The 15,993-nt window shown below is 37.9% G+C and overlaps 1 protein-coding gene and 2 long non-coding RNA genes across 6 annotated transcripts in view; 2 read left to right on the top strand and 1 right to left on the bottom strand.

The window, feature by feature from the left end:
• Window positions 1–4,507, top strand: part of LOC146467501 (uncharacterized) — a 26,407-nt gene extending 21,900 nt beyond the window's left edge. For 2 of the 3 annotated variants that reach the window (XR_014867724.1, XR_014867723.1), the window contains one exon: window positions 3,345–4,507. This is a non-coding gene — a long non-coding RNA (uncharacterized LOC146467501). Of the gene's footprint in view, window positions 1–1,413; window positions 1,454–3,344 lie in introns of all 3 variants that reach the window. The other variant, XR_014867725.1, reaches the window with a different exon arrangement.
• LOC146467499 (golgin subfamily A member 5-like) overlaps window positions 1–15,993 on the bottom strand; it is a 17,482-nt gene extending 1,489 nt beyond the window's left edge. Inside the window, exons 1-15 of one of the 2 annotated variants that reach the window (XM_085125838.1) lie at window positions 15,781–15,993; window positions 14,719–14,965; window positions 13,636–13,887; window positions 12,594–12,842; window positions 11,379–11,598; window positions 11,133–11,256; window positions 9,909–10,005; window positions 9,324–9,430; window positions 8,074–8,238; window positions 6,617–6,745; window positions 6,004–6,066; window positions 5,856–5,891; window positions 4,514–4,663; window positions 2,960–3,053; window positions 823–916 (exon numbers count right to left, since the gene is read on the bottom strand). In XM_085125838.1, coding sequence (XP_084981964.1) covers window positions 823–916; window positions 2,960–3,053; window positions 4,514–4,663; window positions 5,856–5,891; window positions 6,004–6,066; window positions 6,617–6,745; window positions 8,074–8,238; window positions 9,324–9,430; window positions 9,909–10,005; window positions 11,133–11,256; window positions 11,379–11,598; window positions 12,594–12,842; window positions 13,636–13,887; window positions 14,719–14,953 — 2,015 coding nt within the window. In that variant the 5' untranslated portion in view covers window positions 14,954–14,965; window positions 15,781–15,993. The remainder of the gene's footprint in view (window positions 1–822; window positions 917–2,959; window positions 3,054–4,513; window positions 4,664–5,855; window positions 5,892–6,003; window positions 6,067–6,616; window positions 6,746–8,073; window positions 8,239–9,323; window positions 9,431–9,908; window positions 10,006–11,132; window positions 11,257–11,378; window positions 11,599–12,593; window positions 12,843–13,635; window positions 13,888–14,718; window positions 14,966–15,780) is intronic. The other variant, XM_085125837.1, reaches the window with a different exon arrangement.
• Window positions 9,940–11,122, top strand: LOC146467500 (uncharacterized). Its single transcript, XR_014867726.1, has 2 exons — window positions 9,940–10,038; window positions 10,686–11,122. It is a non-coding gene; the product is annotated as an uncharacterized LOC146467500 (long non-coding RNA).

Raw genomic sequence — 15,993 nt, 5'->3', positions numbered from 1 at the left:
CTTTTCATGTTCGCTAAAACCTGGATTTTTTTTTCACTGGGCTTTCCGGAAAAACAAAAAATATTTAATGATTAAAGTTGATCCGCGCAAGCAATTAACAATTCAAGCCCATGTATGCGAAGACGTTTCCTCTCTAAATGGTTTAAATAACACCTTTATTTTAAACCGCAACTGAGTAATGGCAAATAATTACCGTGAAAAGGAAAGAAAACTAAAATCTTGCTGGACTCCACAGTTTGATTACCCTTGGGTTGGGGTGGGGGGTCGTTTCTCCTAGCACACAGAGGCATGTATCGAGTTAATAGAGACATTTAGCTTCCCGTTTACGGCTAACGCCAAACGGGAAACGTCAAGCCGCTGTTTGTTCTAAAATGCATAAACTTGTGTTTCTCGTACGCACTTCTCTCCTTTTCGTGTTTGCTCTAAGGCTGTCGCCGACTGGGTGGAGATAAGCTTAAACCAAAAAAGCTTCATTGTTTTTCATCAGAGAAAATTTCAGCCTGGCGTTTGCCGTAAACGCGATGCTAAATCTCTCTATTTCCTCAAAGGGAGAAAAAAAACTATAACCATTTTGGAATAAATGTGATGGTATATTTTAAGCCTGGTGAATGAGTGAGAATGATGTATTATTAAAAGTGACACAGGCATACTCAGAAAAAGGAAATCCGAGTATGCCTGTGTCACTTTTAATAATACATCCTTCTCATAATCAGGTTTTTGCTATTTTCAAAGAATTCGGAAAAAAGCTAGCCTTACTTTTATAGGGTGACATAACCTGTTTAATGGTCCAGGAAGCGCCTCCGAGAAAATTTTGACACTTACCTGAATTTGTCGATTTCATTAACAGCTCTTTTCACTTTTCTGGCCTCGTTAAGTTGCGAGGGCATTATTGAAGATATGGACTTCACTCGAGACACTGAAAGAGAGAACAACAGTCTAAATTAGACAAAATAGTAAAAAATTACAACAAAAACTCAGAGGATACAAGAAGTTTTCTCCAACATTTTTAAATCAATAAAATTCAAGGACTGTTGAAAACAGTTAAAGGATTTTTTTTTCCAGAAAATTTCCAACTTTTTAATGCAAGGCCTTTCCAGGGAATAACTTTTTTGCAATGTCTTTATTTTCATATATTTATTTCCACGGCTGCCACTTTATTGGTCAGGCAGTTAGGCATTTCTAGTAGCCGTTTGAAACCTGGGTAGGGATTCAGGAAGTTGTTTGTTTCTGAACAATAGCTTTTGCATTCAAACGATACTTGAGATGCATCTTATCGTAAGATCGCTTCATGAATTCATGAATCTAGAGTCAGGCACTTAAACTGTATTACATTAGAGGCCTGTAAAGGGTTCCAATCAGTAATAAGTTTTTTTTTTTCCTTTCTTAATTTAAACATATTAAATGCATTACAAGACACAGCTACGACGACTAAGCTAAACATCGGAGACAATAGGTAAGTAATACCAGAGTAGTTTGTTCTAGAACTGCGGCATTGGGAATTACCACAAACAAAACTATATTGGCGCATACAATTTGTACCAGCGCATCATTCATTGCGCACAAAATTTGTCAGGGAAGTCTTTTCTTACTACAAAGAGGTTCATCAACCCAGTAGATTTTTTTCAAAAATAGCTTTTTCACCAAAAAAATTTACTTCAAATTCAAGCTACCACTGGAGTAAGCCGTTCAATATCTCATCATAATATTAGTTTTAACACAACCAATATATTGTTATATCTAAAGCTGTGTATGAGAAGTTCAAATATTATGGGCTTCCTTTTGTGAATACCACCCCGATAAAATCTCCAAAGGCCACGCATCGGCCCTCGTAAGCCAATTTCTAGAATAAACCCTGATAGTAATTTCAAGAAAGAAAGACAGTCTAAATTAAAAGACGGGGAGTTATCAGTGATAAGTCAGTTTTACATGGTGAGTTGCCAAATCTTGACATTGCCAAATTTTGACAATTTCAAGATGTGGCCTCCTAAATATTGAAAAAATCAAGATGTGGCCTACTTGGCAACATGGCGTCCACTGTGACAAGCCAAATGATGAAAATTCAAGATTTCGCAAAGGTAGTGTCAGGGTATGTCAATCGTGACTACAGACCGTCTATAATTTCGAGGTGGTCGGCGCTTTGCTTAGTTTTCGCTGCGTTTTTTTTTTTTTTTTTTTTTCTCCCTTTTTTTTGCATTGGTGAAGATGGAACAGAGGTCTCAGTTTTTGTTATCCATTTCAAAGAATACAAAATAACATACTTTACTCGGACGAACTCCACCACGAGCACAACAACGTGTCATAAAGAACTACCAAATCTTAAATTTTCCATGTTTGGCACACCAAATCTTGAATTTTTAAATGTTTGGCATGGAAATCTTGAATTTTCCTTACTTCTCTCGCCAATTCTTGAATTCTCCATATCTGGTCCGCCACATGTTGAATTTCAATGTTTGGCATGACGATTGAATTTTCCATATTTGTCTCGCCAAATCTTGAATTTCAGTGCTTGGCATGACAAATCTTGAATTTTCCATATTTGTCATGACAAATCTTGCATTTTCAATATTTGACAAGCCAAATATTGAATTTTTAAAATTTGGCAACCCACCCCATCGCTAACTAACCATGATAACTCACGAAGGGTAACTTACCGTGTTTCGGCACAAGCGAGTGTTCTTTCATATATGCCGCAATTACATGACTTGTTGTTTTTTAACTTATCAGGTAGATTTGCTGGTTCAAAGCTGTGGACAATCTTACAGAGTAGGACAACGCGAGCGACAGCTCTTCCTCTGACTGTCCTAAGATATTGTATCTCCCCTCCCCTCTCTCGGACGTTTTACCGTGAAATCGCTAAGCTATATCGAAGTTAGCGGCTACGCGCAGACGCCTCCTGTTTCCTTTGAAAATAGGAGACGTCTGCACGCAGGCTATTTTGAAGACAGAACGAAATACTAACGTGTGTTTTCATCAGTGTCATCAAACCCGTCATAAGACGCTGACGGTCCTGCCATTATTTTCGAGGTAGATGCTTGTACATCTCTGTATTGTTTCTAACAATTGAAAAGAAGAATATTTACTGAATAAGTGTAGAGCCATTCCCATAAAATGTTTCGCGCCCCGTCCCCCGATCAAGCAATATTTCTTTAAAAAAGTAACAGAAAGTTTCGGATTCATTGCCTGCTCTCTTTTCTCGGGTGCCTTCAAGGTTTTAATATGCTTTGCATACGCTGAAACATCTAATTCACCCTCATAACAGGCTGTCATCAGACTTCTTACGGAGTGATAATGACTCGGAGAAGATAAAATCAAGCTGATATTCCCTTTCTGTTCTTTATTCACAGACGAACCACTACCGGGATCAAGAGAAAAGGCGACTGACAACGAAATCTTTTGCGGGGAAAGAAGAAAGGGCTTTTTCAATGAAACCTCGCCCCTGGGTTACTGTATTCGGTGGGCAAATGCTAAAGATCAGTCCTGATGGACAGCTGTGTAATTTTCCCTGAGGCCATACGCAAACAAGGCTATGACGGTCTTTTTTAATTTAACATTGCAAAGTTTGCTTTGAATCAATTCACACCCTGCGTTTACTACTTAGTGATACAAACAATAGGGTAACAATGGTTCTAGTTTTTCTTATCCAGATTCATTTAGTACAGTGCAAGTAACACAGGCAACGCAAATGCTGCGGTCTAAAACAGACTCCCATTCATCTCGAACCCTACTGTAAATTGAAGAAGCCGACGAGTTTCATGGCAACCTGAAGACCTCCTAAACATTCACGACTATTTTCACAACTGAAGAAGATTTTTGTTTAAAACACAAACCAATCGGAGGTTTCCAAGGCTGCTGATGTACGTGTCTCCACCGAATTTAAAACAGCTCCTTTTGGCGTCTTAGCTTAGATGCGGACAAAAGTTTTTGTGGGGAAATAAAAAAAAGAGTGTATTTTAAATGCAACTTCGCCCCAGAGCTAAATTCGGTGCGCAGATGCAAAACATTAGTCCTGATGGACAGCTGGGTAATTTTCCTTGAGGCTATACGCAAACACGATTGTGACGGTCTTTTCTAATTTAATATCCCAAAGTTTGCTTTGGACCAATTCACATCTCAAAATTTCCGCCCTGCCTTTAATACTTAGTGATACAAACAATAGGGTATTTATAGTATTTTTTTTTTCTTACCCAGATTCATTTAGTACAGTCCAAATAAAACAGGTAACACAAATGCAGTGATCCAAAACAGACTTCTATTCATCTCGAACCCTTTTGTAAACTTAAGATGCTGAGGACTTCCATGGCAACCTGAAGACCCCCTAAACATTTACGATTATTTTCACAACTTAGCAATAAACGGAATGGAAAAATGCATTCTGATTGGTGTAATGTGGGGTAATTTTGCTGTCTTAGCTGCGAACAGCAGTTTTTGATCCATTTAAAAGATCACTTTATAAGTGCATAGGTTGCGACTTGCTTTCTCTCGTATGAATGTCTAGTATGTTCCTCTAACATACCTCTAGTCTTTCGAGCTGTAACACCAACGAGTTTTTCTCGGTGCTGAGAGCTTCGATCAGGGTCTGTTTTTGTATCAAGTTTTCCGTCAAAGCTCTCACGCGATTCTCTAATTCTTCTTCACTTGTAGAAGTAAGGGCCTTGGTTGCCAGCTGTTGCGACAAAAATGATCGTTAGCAAAGTATAACTAATACACATGAGCAAAATTAAAATTTTGACTTGGCTGCAAAGACGTCAGACATTTTTAGTTCATTTTTTTATTAGTACGAGACAAAGAAGGCGTGAAGGAAAACGAATAAATAAATATTAATTTAATCGGAAATTTGCCGAATGTACGTATATTGAGCTGATGCTCTCGTAGCCAAGTTCTTCAGTCACGGAGATTATTCACATGTTTTCAGGGTGCAGATTTAAGGGAGGCGAAACATAGGGGATTAACTTAACTACACAAGAAGAGTTGCTGTAAGGGGTGTTTAGGGGTATTTGGTGAGTGGTTGTTTACCATTTAAATCAGAAAACCCGGTTGGTCGACAGGTGTGGCAAATGGAAAGCGTCAAAACCCGAATGGGAATTTCCATACGGGATTTGCTGTTCCATTTACAATGGCAGGATTTTGCAGAGTAAAGCCTGGAACTAGTAGCCGTAATGTGATTCAAAATGGCGGACGAAACTCGTTCTGTTGCACGAAACTGTTGAGTAAAACTCATGTTATTTACCAAACTGGGACGCCGAACCAATAGAGGTACACTCATGCCTCATCAGCAACGACATTTCCGAAGCAAGCAAGCCACAAACTCCACACTGAAACATTTGTGTATCTTGCGAAGCAGCCATGTTTGTTATTTAAGCGGGAAAATGAGCTGAGTAGCCAGGCGATCCAACCCAAAAGGCCTAGAACTGGTCAGAAAGAGTGAATGGAACGCACAATTTCCGTTTGGGAATTTTGGTCTACCTTTCAAGAAATCCAGTTTTCCATTTACATTCCAACCGAAATTTCCGGATTTTTTTATTTTGTAAAAGGTAAACAACCACTGTTTTGTGGCGATTTATTGGTGAAATGTACGAGGGTGGATGAATGAATGTTTCTAAATCATCATTACAGGCATGTAACTAGTGCCAGTCCTCGACCGCGCAGCAGAAATTTTAAATGGGATCATTAGATGTTAACGTAGACTACCAGTAGTCCCCCATTTTTCCTTTTTCTCTCTCCCCGCCGCGTGTCGCCTTTTCTCGCGTGGGGTGATTTTCACGCGCGCTCGCGTTTCGCTCGCCCTACTATCCCTGAGGAAAAATGGGGGACTACTCGTAGTCTAATGTTAACGTAATGTCTTAAATTTTTATTACCTGGTTTCTCAATTTTTGAATTTCATTTTCTCTCTCCTGCAGGGAAAAAATATAAAGGCGGCTTTGTCAGTGAATATAATAGTGCACTAACAAGAATCCCAGTAAACAAGAACACAAAAGGAATAGAAACTTGTGCCATTCAACACACCTGTATTTGGCTCATCAAACTGGTTTTGTTTACTCTTACTTCATCTTGGGCGTAATGTAGGTCCTGGGGGAAGAATTATGTTTTGTTAGTCTCAAGCAAGTGATACTATTCTCAACCCACTCATGGAGAAAACTGATGGAAGACGGCAAACAATTTCAGCGGTGGTCTTGACATATCAGAAAGTGAGAACCAAGAACGAAAACCTTGCCGACCATAATTCAGTCAATGGCATCCATGCAAGTGTCTAACCAACTGAGGAAGGGAAGAACAGATAAAAGGGAACGAGGGAATTCGTGCTCTACATGTAGTTTCAATCGTTTGACCCAAACACATGATGCAAAAATCGCAGTGTATGAATCCTTTTCAAGTGCGTCATCATTCTGCTTTGAGATTGCTGAACGCAATGTTAAGCACACCTGTAACATGGGTGGAAACGTTAAAATTTAAAAAAAAAAAAAATGCGCGCATTGTAGCACCTTGTATCAGCTCCATTAAAGGAAGCGTTTTCTTGGTGAATAAATATTCTGCAAAGGTAGATAGGATAAGAGGTCTAACTTAAAACTCTTAACCAGACTAAGCTCCTCCCATACATACGGGATGGCACTTCACATACCTGAAGTTGCTGTTGTATCTGTTGTTCACAAGCTTCTTTTTTTCTCTTTTCGTCATCAAGTGCACTCTGTAACTCCTCAACTTTCTCTAGAGCAAGGTCTGCCTCTGATTGCTGTTGTTGTTCCACTTCCTGCAAATCAGAGTGAACTTGTTTTAAAATTCTTATGGTCTGACGACCACCGTAACTTCTAAAAATACTTTCATTCACCAAATGATTTCACGAGGTTATTTTGTCTTTATCTGCAGTTTGTTTAGTCCCAATGTTTAAAAAGCCAAATGGCACTTACCAAGGTTAAGGTTTCTTCTGTCCAAAAGTGTTTTCACTGCTTATTTTTTGTTCAAGCTTGAAAGTACCCAAAGTCAAAACGTAGGGAAAAATGATTTACATAATTCCACATTTATGGTGTACAAGTCAGAGTTGATTCAATTTTGAGGCCAAACTTGGATGAGCTACATTTTTCCTGCTTCGAACAAACAGCCCTGATAAAAGGCAGGCATTTTTTTAGCCTCTGCCAATTCTTACGCTTTACTTTGCTCCACATTCATCTTGGCGGGAGTGGGTCACAGATTTTGGTTGGAGTTTTCAGGGGCGTAGCTAGCCTTTAAGCCATTAAGCACGGGCTTAATAAGAATTTTCGTAATTAATTTTTTTAACAGCCGAAAGGCTGTATTTTCTTTTGCCTACTATTCAATAGCGAATACCCGCTATATCAACGTTTTATTTTGAAAAATAAAATAATGGGTTTTAATATTATAAATTAAAAAAATGCTGAAAGGATAACAAAGGAAAGATATGTTACTATGGAACTTTGAAAGAGTTTTGCGCACGATAATTTAGTCGACTGTTGATTTCCGCCTTAAGAGATCTCTATCCGCATGCCGCATCGTGTTTACCATTCTCCTCACCATGCCAGTGTCCACTGCTACACCAGAGAGATCATTTAGCACCACGAGAAGAGTGAAAACATAGGTGCGGACCACTACGCTGACAGAGCGACTATTATCTCTAGCTCTTCTGCACGCATACAGGGAGATGCCGATTGACCCCGAGAGTATCATCAGCGACTTCTGTGCGAGCAAACCAAGAAGGCTTGAATTTGAGCGATGGTTAGTCCGTTATAATCATGCACATGATCATACCAGGCAGTCTTTATTAATTTTAACTTTTTCTTTTAATATAATAAAATCCCACGAGAAAAATAATCAGCTGTGCATCTGTATTAATTAAAGCATTAGATAATGTTGACTGCCAGGGATAAAACTAGCAAGACCACCTGTTCCTACGTTGGACGTTGGCAAAGTTTGATATATATGACTTACGCTGTACAACTTGGGCTCAAATGGAGAAAATGGCTGGCTACGCCCCTGGTTTTTCTTCAAAACTGACATTTACTAATCCATAGATCATGCCTGCAAAGACAATCTAGTACCAGTGCGTTTGCTACTACATGTAGTCACCTGTAGATCAGCCTTGAGCTGTTCTATTCTGTACTTGTACTGGTTGACCTCGTCTTTTAGCATGTCTCTCTCATGGCAAACCTCTTCATACTCTGAACTACTTATACCAGTTGCAACCTCTCCTTTAGTCCCATCACGAAGGCTTGCTATCACCTTGTCTTTAGCCTACCAAGAAGTAAAATGAAACAATGATACAAAAAAATACATTTCTCCACATATTAATATCTTGAAAGAATTCTTCAAGCTGCAAATAACAGTTGATCCGTGTTTGGGCATGCTACCTGTGCACAAAAATTTCATCTTAGTGACAGTTATATGTAAGAGGTTAAACAAACCAGCAGATAGAAGAATCGACTTTCCAGAAATGGACTGCAATTGCATTGCACACCATTTAGAAGGTTGATGCCATGTTTTTATACAGCTGTTTCGACAAAGGTCCAAACAAAGCGTAAAAGCGTACGCGACAATGCCGAAAGGTAGTCTGGGAAATACGTAATAAATTTATATAAAAGCTCAGGATCCATAATGAATGCCTCGACCGTACAGTGAAGACTTGAGATGGCGGGCAACATGGATTCCGAGCTTTTATTGAAATTTATTGGATATTTCCCAGACTACATTTGGGCATTGTCACGTACGTTTTTACGTTTTTTGTTGTTGTTGTTGTTTTTTTGACAACCTTTGCCAAAAATAGCTGTATAGTCAAGGACAAAAGCCTGGTGGTTGAACTTTATAAAAAAAAAAAACCGATAATAAATTGCTGGGAAGAAACATGCCCTTTTTTTCTTTAAGTATTTCTTTAAGAATCACACCATAACTAATCATTGACAATTAACTAGCAATAGTCAAAGATTAGGGAGTACATTCGTTGATCTCAATCCCAGGTTCTCTCTCTCCCCTTTGTCAAGTTGGTGATCCCAAGATCCATTCATTCGTTGAATGACTGTCCCATACAATCTCGACTCCAATCTGTATTAGGAGTGCGTTTTCTTGCAAATTTTACATTTTATTAACCTATTTTTTTTCTTTCATACTTAAAATATTTCCTTCGTTGTATTTGTCAATATCAAGTATAATAATATTAGATTGTACCTAGTTAGGCTTTTTTTAGTTAGTTGTGGGCCGACATCAGCTCCACGGTTGCCACTACTGACCTACGTATTAAAATGATAAAGGATGTATGCATATATGCAGTTATGAATGACGCTGCAGAAAATTAAAATAATACCATTTCCTGCCGGGTCATTTACCTGAAGGATCCGGGCTGCCTTGTCCTTGTAGTCTTTCAATTCTTGTTTTGTTATTTCCAGATTTGCTTTCGCAGTTTTGAGTGCTGCTACATTCTCATTGCTCTTATCTGTGTTAAAGCTAAGGAGTGCAACACGTGACCCAAAGCAATTTACCTTATCACATAATTTAAAATTTGACATACTCAAGGTCAGTTCGCAACAAATCGATCACTGCCTAAAAGAGGCCACGCCCTTAAATTAGTAAAATAGCTAACTTTTAAAGTAACATCTTTTAAAATGCATGGGCTTCCTTACTCATGAGAAGATCACTTCTTGGCCACATTGCCTATGTAAATGCAACACCCAATTTCTATCCAGTCTGTACAATCAAACCGCGTTATTACAGACACCACTGGGACCAGAAAAAGTATCTGTATTGCAGTGTGTCTTTATTGGGTTAATTAAAAGAAAATGTATGTTGTGGGACCAAGAAAACTCTCCGTAATAACCAGTCATCCGTATAAAGCAAGGTTCCACTGTATTTTGAAAAATAGAAAAATTAATATCAGAGCAATCTGCCTCTTGTTATCAACTGAGGATGGATACTCTTCTCATCATTAAGTTTTTTCTGCATACTCTTCAGGGATTCAGCCATTGCTCCTTGCTCTTCTTGCAGTTTTGTTTGCCTGTCCATGGACTCTTGCTGAAACGAAAATGCACAAATCCTGTTAGGCAGGTAGGTGAGATTTGTCTTTCAATGTCTTTCTACGTACAATCTACTCTCTCCGAGGTGGACTACCACAGGAACAGCCACAGTGTATGTCTGCCCACATTGCAGAAGTTCCCAAAATTGATTCAGAACAACACCCACCAGAACTCCAGCGGGTAGTGACAGTCTGACAACGTATTTTTTCAACTATGAATATTCAATTAAAAACTATTATGAAATTGTTGGCTTTCAAGCATACTACAGAGATTTTTTTACCTTTATTTTAGGATAGTGGACTGCGACACTGATTGGACAAAATTCAATTTCCATCAGTCTTCCATAAATTAGATTTCAGGTAAGCTAAAATGATGCCAATTCCTTCACTCAACACAGTAATTTACACATACTATAATTTGGTTTTTCATGGAAAGATTTGCGGCTGATGCAGAAATTCTTTAAGTTGGGGGCCCATAATTAAAATGGCAGGGGCAGTTTCAAGAAACTATTGTTTCCAGCTTTGGAAAATGTCCAAAATTGATTCAGAACTCCAGCTGGAAGTGGTTAGTTTTGAGGGCAGTCTGACATCGTATTTTTTCAACCATGAATATTCAATTAAAAACTATTATGAATTTGTTGGCTTTCAGCATACTACAGAATATTAACCTTTATTCTAGGATAGTGGACTGCGACACTGATTGGACAAAAATCAATTTCCATCAGCCTTCCATAAATTTGATTTCAGGTAAGTTACAATCACGCCAATTCCTTCACTCAACCTAGTAATTTACATAAATAATAATTTGGCTTTTCATGGAAAGATTTGTGTCTGATGCAGAAAGACGTTAAGGTGAGGGCCCATAATCAAAATGGCATTGGCAGTTTTAAACAATATTATGCTCTCCAGCCTTGTATTCTTAGACAGAAGGAAGATGGAAAGATGGGCTGTACCCCAGATTTGCCACTGGAAAACATTTGCCACAAGAAAAAAAAATTCATTCTGATGAAAGGTAAAAGGTGCAAGAACTTTTTCAGGATAGCAAAGAAAGAATAAGATATACTGTACATTAATTTATTTTGTAATAGCTTGACTTTTCTCATTAAAAAACATAAATTAACTGAACCTGCATTTTTTCATGAGACTCTTGGTCAGCCTTGAGTTTTCTCTCCGCTTCTTGTAGTTTAGCTTTTAATGTGTCCAAAGCGTGACTGTGAACTCCACTTGACTGAGAGTGATCCTGAAGTAACCTAAAGAAATAAATTTAAAAGGAAAGAACTTTCAGAGTCACACCTGTTGCCACTGACAGTACAGCCATAGGTGCACTAACTACTTTTACTAAGATGTATATATTCCAATTGCTCTCACTGACCTTTCCCTTTCAAGCTGGTATTCCTCAATTTGCTTACGCTTGTTCTGCAGTTCCTGGTCAGACTCCTGTATCCTAACACGCAGTACAGCCAGCTGCGAGTCCTTAGCATTAACTGCCTCCGTAAAATCATCTTCCTTCATCCTCAGCTGCCTGGCAATGTCCTCAGAAGCTGATAACTGTGCCTGGCTTCTTTGCAACTGCTTCTCTGTTTCTTTGACCCCTTGAATAGATTGTATTGTAACATATAAAAATTTAAGTTCCTTTATACTCACAAACAAAGCAGTATCACATGCTGGATATTGGTAATTATTGTTAACTATAACTCACAGTAGGTCTAAACAAGGTCATCCATGCATTCGGATACACTTGGTCTCTTAACGGGACAGTGTAATTTATCTGTGGCAATTTTGCGTTATTTCAAAAACCAAAAAAAAAGGTTTCTCTCAGAGAAACGTACAAATAATGGACCAGCTTTTAATAATTACCACCCCAGTGTACTAAAGCTGTTGTTAAGGGTCCCTGGCCATAGATGATGGACTGGGTTGCAATGGATTGCTACTTTAAATTTAAAAAGTTATGCCAACTTTTTTCAAGTTTGAATATTTGTTTCCAAAATACGCTTCGACAGATCACAAATTGTTTCTTTCAAGAATTAAATTCATTTTGATATCTTTTTCTCGGCATTCTTGACTAAAACTATTAATTTTTGTAACTACCGGTAAGTGAAGGTATTGTAGCACTGTTGTCACCAAAAAAGGTCAAAAATCTCTGTGACATTTAACTCAAGTTGTATCTTTCCAATGAAAGCTATAAATTTCATGACCAAATTTCTGTGCAAGCCCTTCCGCTAATATTATTAGTTTGCAAGAAGACCATTATTTTAGTCCTCATCCTGGATGAGGAACAGAGCATGAAACACCAAAGTCACACTTATTTAGTTTCAACACAATGAATTAATTACACATTCGACCACAAAACTAGTTTCCCCTGAGACCTAGTCAGACTGTTTTGACACAATTTTTTTTTTGTTGTTGTTTTTTTTTTTCTGTTTTGACACAAGTTGGATTTGGATAACTTTCCTTCATAATGGGTGATTTATTAAAACCACATCACAGCCATAAATCATGGCTAAAAATCATGATGATAAATTTTCAATTGAACAACATAGAGAATGAGAATTCACCTAGATTTTTACATTTATTACTCCAGACTTACTCCTCTCAGCTTCCTTTGCCCTTTGCACTACAGACACCATTTCATCGTTCAGAGAAGCCACTTCTTTTTTTAGTAACTTGTTCTCTAGTTCAAGGTTGGACACATGATGATCATCTGCATGAATCTGACCACCAACGATCACACTAGTATCATGCTGTAGCATGGCTTGTGAATGAGGTTCTTCTAAATTTGGTCCATTTGAAACATCTGTTACTGCATCAGGGTGGCCATCATTCTTTGCAACAGTTCCTAGCCATAACAATATACAAAACTTCCAGTCATACTAAAGTAGACACACACCTATTCAACAGAGACCTTGGGAGCTTTCCATTTGGCCAAAAATTCCGGAAAGTCTGGATAAGGAATCAAATGGAATAGAAATTTTGGGTATACCTCGCAAGGTTGTCCTAACGTTCCGCTTACTTACCTAGAACACCCAGTTCTGATTTGATCAACAAAAATTAAAAAACAAAACCCAGGTTTGAAGAAGACCATTTGACAGCAGACACTGTTTTCTCCAAATGTCGCACATAAAAGAGGGGTTTTGGTTCCCACAGCCTCTTTCCTAAATCTGGTTATGGTCAGCGGCTAACTAAAGTAAAGACAATCATAACAGCTGGTTGTCAACTGTAAGTGACAACCATCAGACAGCCTTTGACCCTTTCAGCCAAGTATCAGTATCTATATTCTCCTCACTGTTCTCCATGTTTTCTTATGGCACTAGTTGGAAGAATCTGGTAATTAAACATCAGCTGAAGACATTTTACCTTGGGTGATCAAAAATGACCTTTTTGTGTGAATTACATGTAAGTACAATATTGTGAGGAGTAAGATGCTTGTCACACTATTGGAGCTTAATTAAAGGGATATTAGTACAATGGCAAGTAAAATTAATGACATAATTGAACATTAAAAAATGATGAAAATGGTGCAAGACGACTCCGAAAAAACGTTTGACTTTGTCGTTAATTTTACTTGCTTATGTAGTAGTACAACAAAATGAAAAAAAAAGCAGCAAAAATCATCAAGCATCCCAGCTCACCCTCATCAAATTGACCATCAGTGGCATCATCTTTCTCCAGATCCACAGTATCAGTTGGTTTTGCTGCCACTTCAGATGAGCTTTCTACAAAAACCTTTGGTTTAATGGGTTTTCTCTCTTTAGAAGAAGGAACATTGCTGTTTAGAAACTCAAATAATTTATCATCAGTTTTGTTTTCTGTTCGTGTCACCCTTGGGGGTGTCCTGGTACCAGATGAAGGAAGTCGAGGCTTGACGGGAACTGTGGGGCCACCTGTCGCAAGGAAGGAAAATAATTTGTCCAGTAACCCATGAGGCATGATATCTTTTGTTAAGCATGAAATCAGGTTCATAAACTCTTTTTAACCCCAAGGGTTTTTGTTTATACACTTCCACATTTTTCTAATCCCTGTTCCTTGCATAAACGTTGTAAATTAGTATGTGGAAATAAAGAAACTTGAAAAACTAACCCCTAGAAAAGAAACAAGAATAGTCATAGAGAATGTGGCGAAGCATGCAAGGGTTAAAAAAACAAAAGAGAAGTGTTCAGAAAAGCAGTCACAAGGTGTAGACAAATGCATGACTAAGTGTGCTTTAAACTTCCCAAAACTTTTACCCAAAAAGTGCATTACTTTATTTCTGTGGTAAACCATAAAATGTCTCAGGATTTACATGCACTCAAATACAAGACATGTGTATATAACTTGACTTGACCAATAACAGGACATGTATTGCCCAGTAAGTTCTGTATTTTTCTCCACAGGGAGTTAATTATTAATATGCTAATTTGTGAAATTGCAGGAATACATGCAGACTCCAATGGGTTAATCATTATTAATTTGACAACAGAAATAATAAATTATTATTAATCAAAATACTAGGATATGCAGGTCACCTTGTAGGATCCTAATACAAACAACTAAGGGAATTTGGGAGAACTCAAAAATATTAACTTTTTCAATACAGTATATGAGAGCCTGACAGCTTTGGTTCACATAAACTATACAATTCTCCCAAATATCTCTCTCAGACACGTGTTAGCTACACTTTAACACCTAGCTTTCTACTTCTTATTTTGTTAACATACCACAACTCAAACACCTACCTAAAACACTATGTTCAGTTCCTGTTCTTGGAATGTCTCCCTGGCTGCTGTATGGCACTGAAGTTGTTATTGGAGTGCTAGTGGGAGGTGGGGTAGGAACAGCTGCACTAACACCTCTGTCAAGTCCAAAAGGCTCATGGCTGGCTTGATCCTTTGTCAATGCTGTAGCTGCAACAGTATCAACCTTCTCCAAAAGTGACTCAGCTTTACCAGCAAGCTCAGAAAACCAGGACATGTTGAGTTAAATCTGAATGAGGGAAACATATTAAAATGGGCATTGGTGAGGCGTGTGAGAGTCTGTATGTTTTGAGAAGGCGGAATTGCTGCTAACAGGAGCACAATCTCCGTTCACATCATTTTTGTGTGGGCAGTAAAATGCTTTAAAAATGATGTGGGATGAAAATGTAAATACTTGAAAGATGAAAAATTCCACAAGAATTATCATTGATTATCTGGTTGACTGAATTCAAAACTGTTGCTATTACAAATTATTTATCTTTATCAAGCTTAAAAACCTTCCTGAGGCATACAGAGGGTTAAGATGTAATTTGTTGAAATTAACTAGCAGTTTCCCTACCCTGATTACAAGATGTCACAATACCAACACCAAAATCCTGCTTTGGCTTTCTACTTTGGTAAACAAGCAAGGCAATAAATTATTCACACAAATGGCACAGGATATGTATCACACTAAATAACTATTTTGCCCAGCAGAAAATACTTAAATGACATTTTAGAATGAAGAATCAAAACTACTTGAAAATTCCATAACCTGTTAAAAATCAAGGAAAAGCTTTAAAACACGAAGTACAAAAGTTTTGAAGCCACGAAAGTTGTAATATTTATGCCATAATTTGCAAAACGTCATCAAACACATCTAGCTATCAAAATAACAACAACTTGGTTATTTATTGTGATTTTCATCCAATGACTGGAGATTACGAATTACTTAACTTACTCTCTAAATTATTTCTCTAAAATACAGGCTATTTTACAGGATATTTCTGATGGGCTACTAAAAACTTAAAATCGTTGAAACATTCGAAGTCTGCTTTCTCTAACCTACCTTCGAGGAATAGCACTCTTCTCTTTTACAACTATAACATCCACATTCCTGAAAGTCTTTCCCTGGTGTGCAAACAACGCGTGAAGCTTCTTTTATGGAATAACAGACTGTAACGCCAATAATTAGCTTATTTTGATGAAAGGGAAACAACTATTACATGGCCGCCATGTTTACATCGTACGTGTCAGCGCGACCCTGCGTACTCTCTC

The sequence above is a fragment of the Pavona decussata genome, unplaced genomic scaffold, assembly GCF_977016875.1.
Source record: "Pavona decussata unplaced genomic scaffold, jaPavDecu1.1 SCAFFOLD_135, whole genome shotgun sequence".
Lineage (NCBI taxonomy): Eukaryota > Metazoa > Cnidaria > Anthozoa > Scleractinia > Agariciidae > Pavona > Pavona decussata.
The sequence above is the reverse complement of the archived record's forward strand: the minus strand, read 5'-3'. Positions and strand labels throughout refer to the sequence as shown.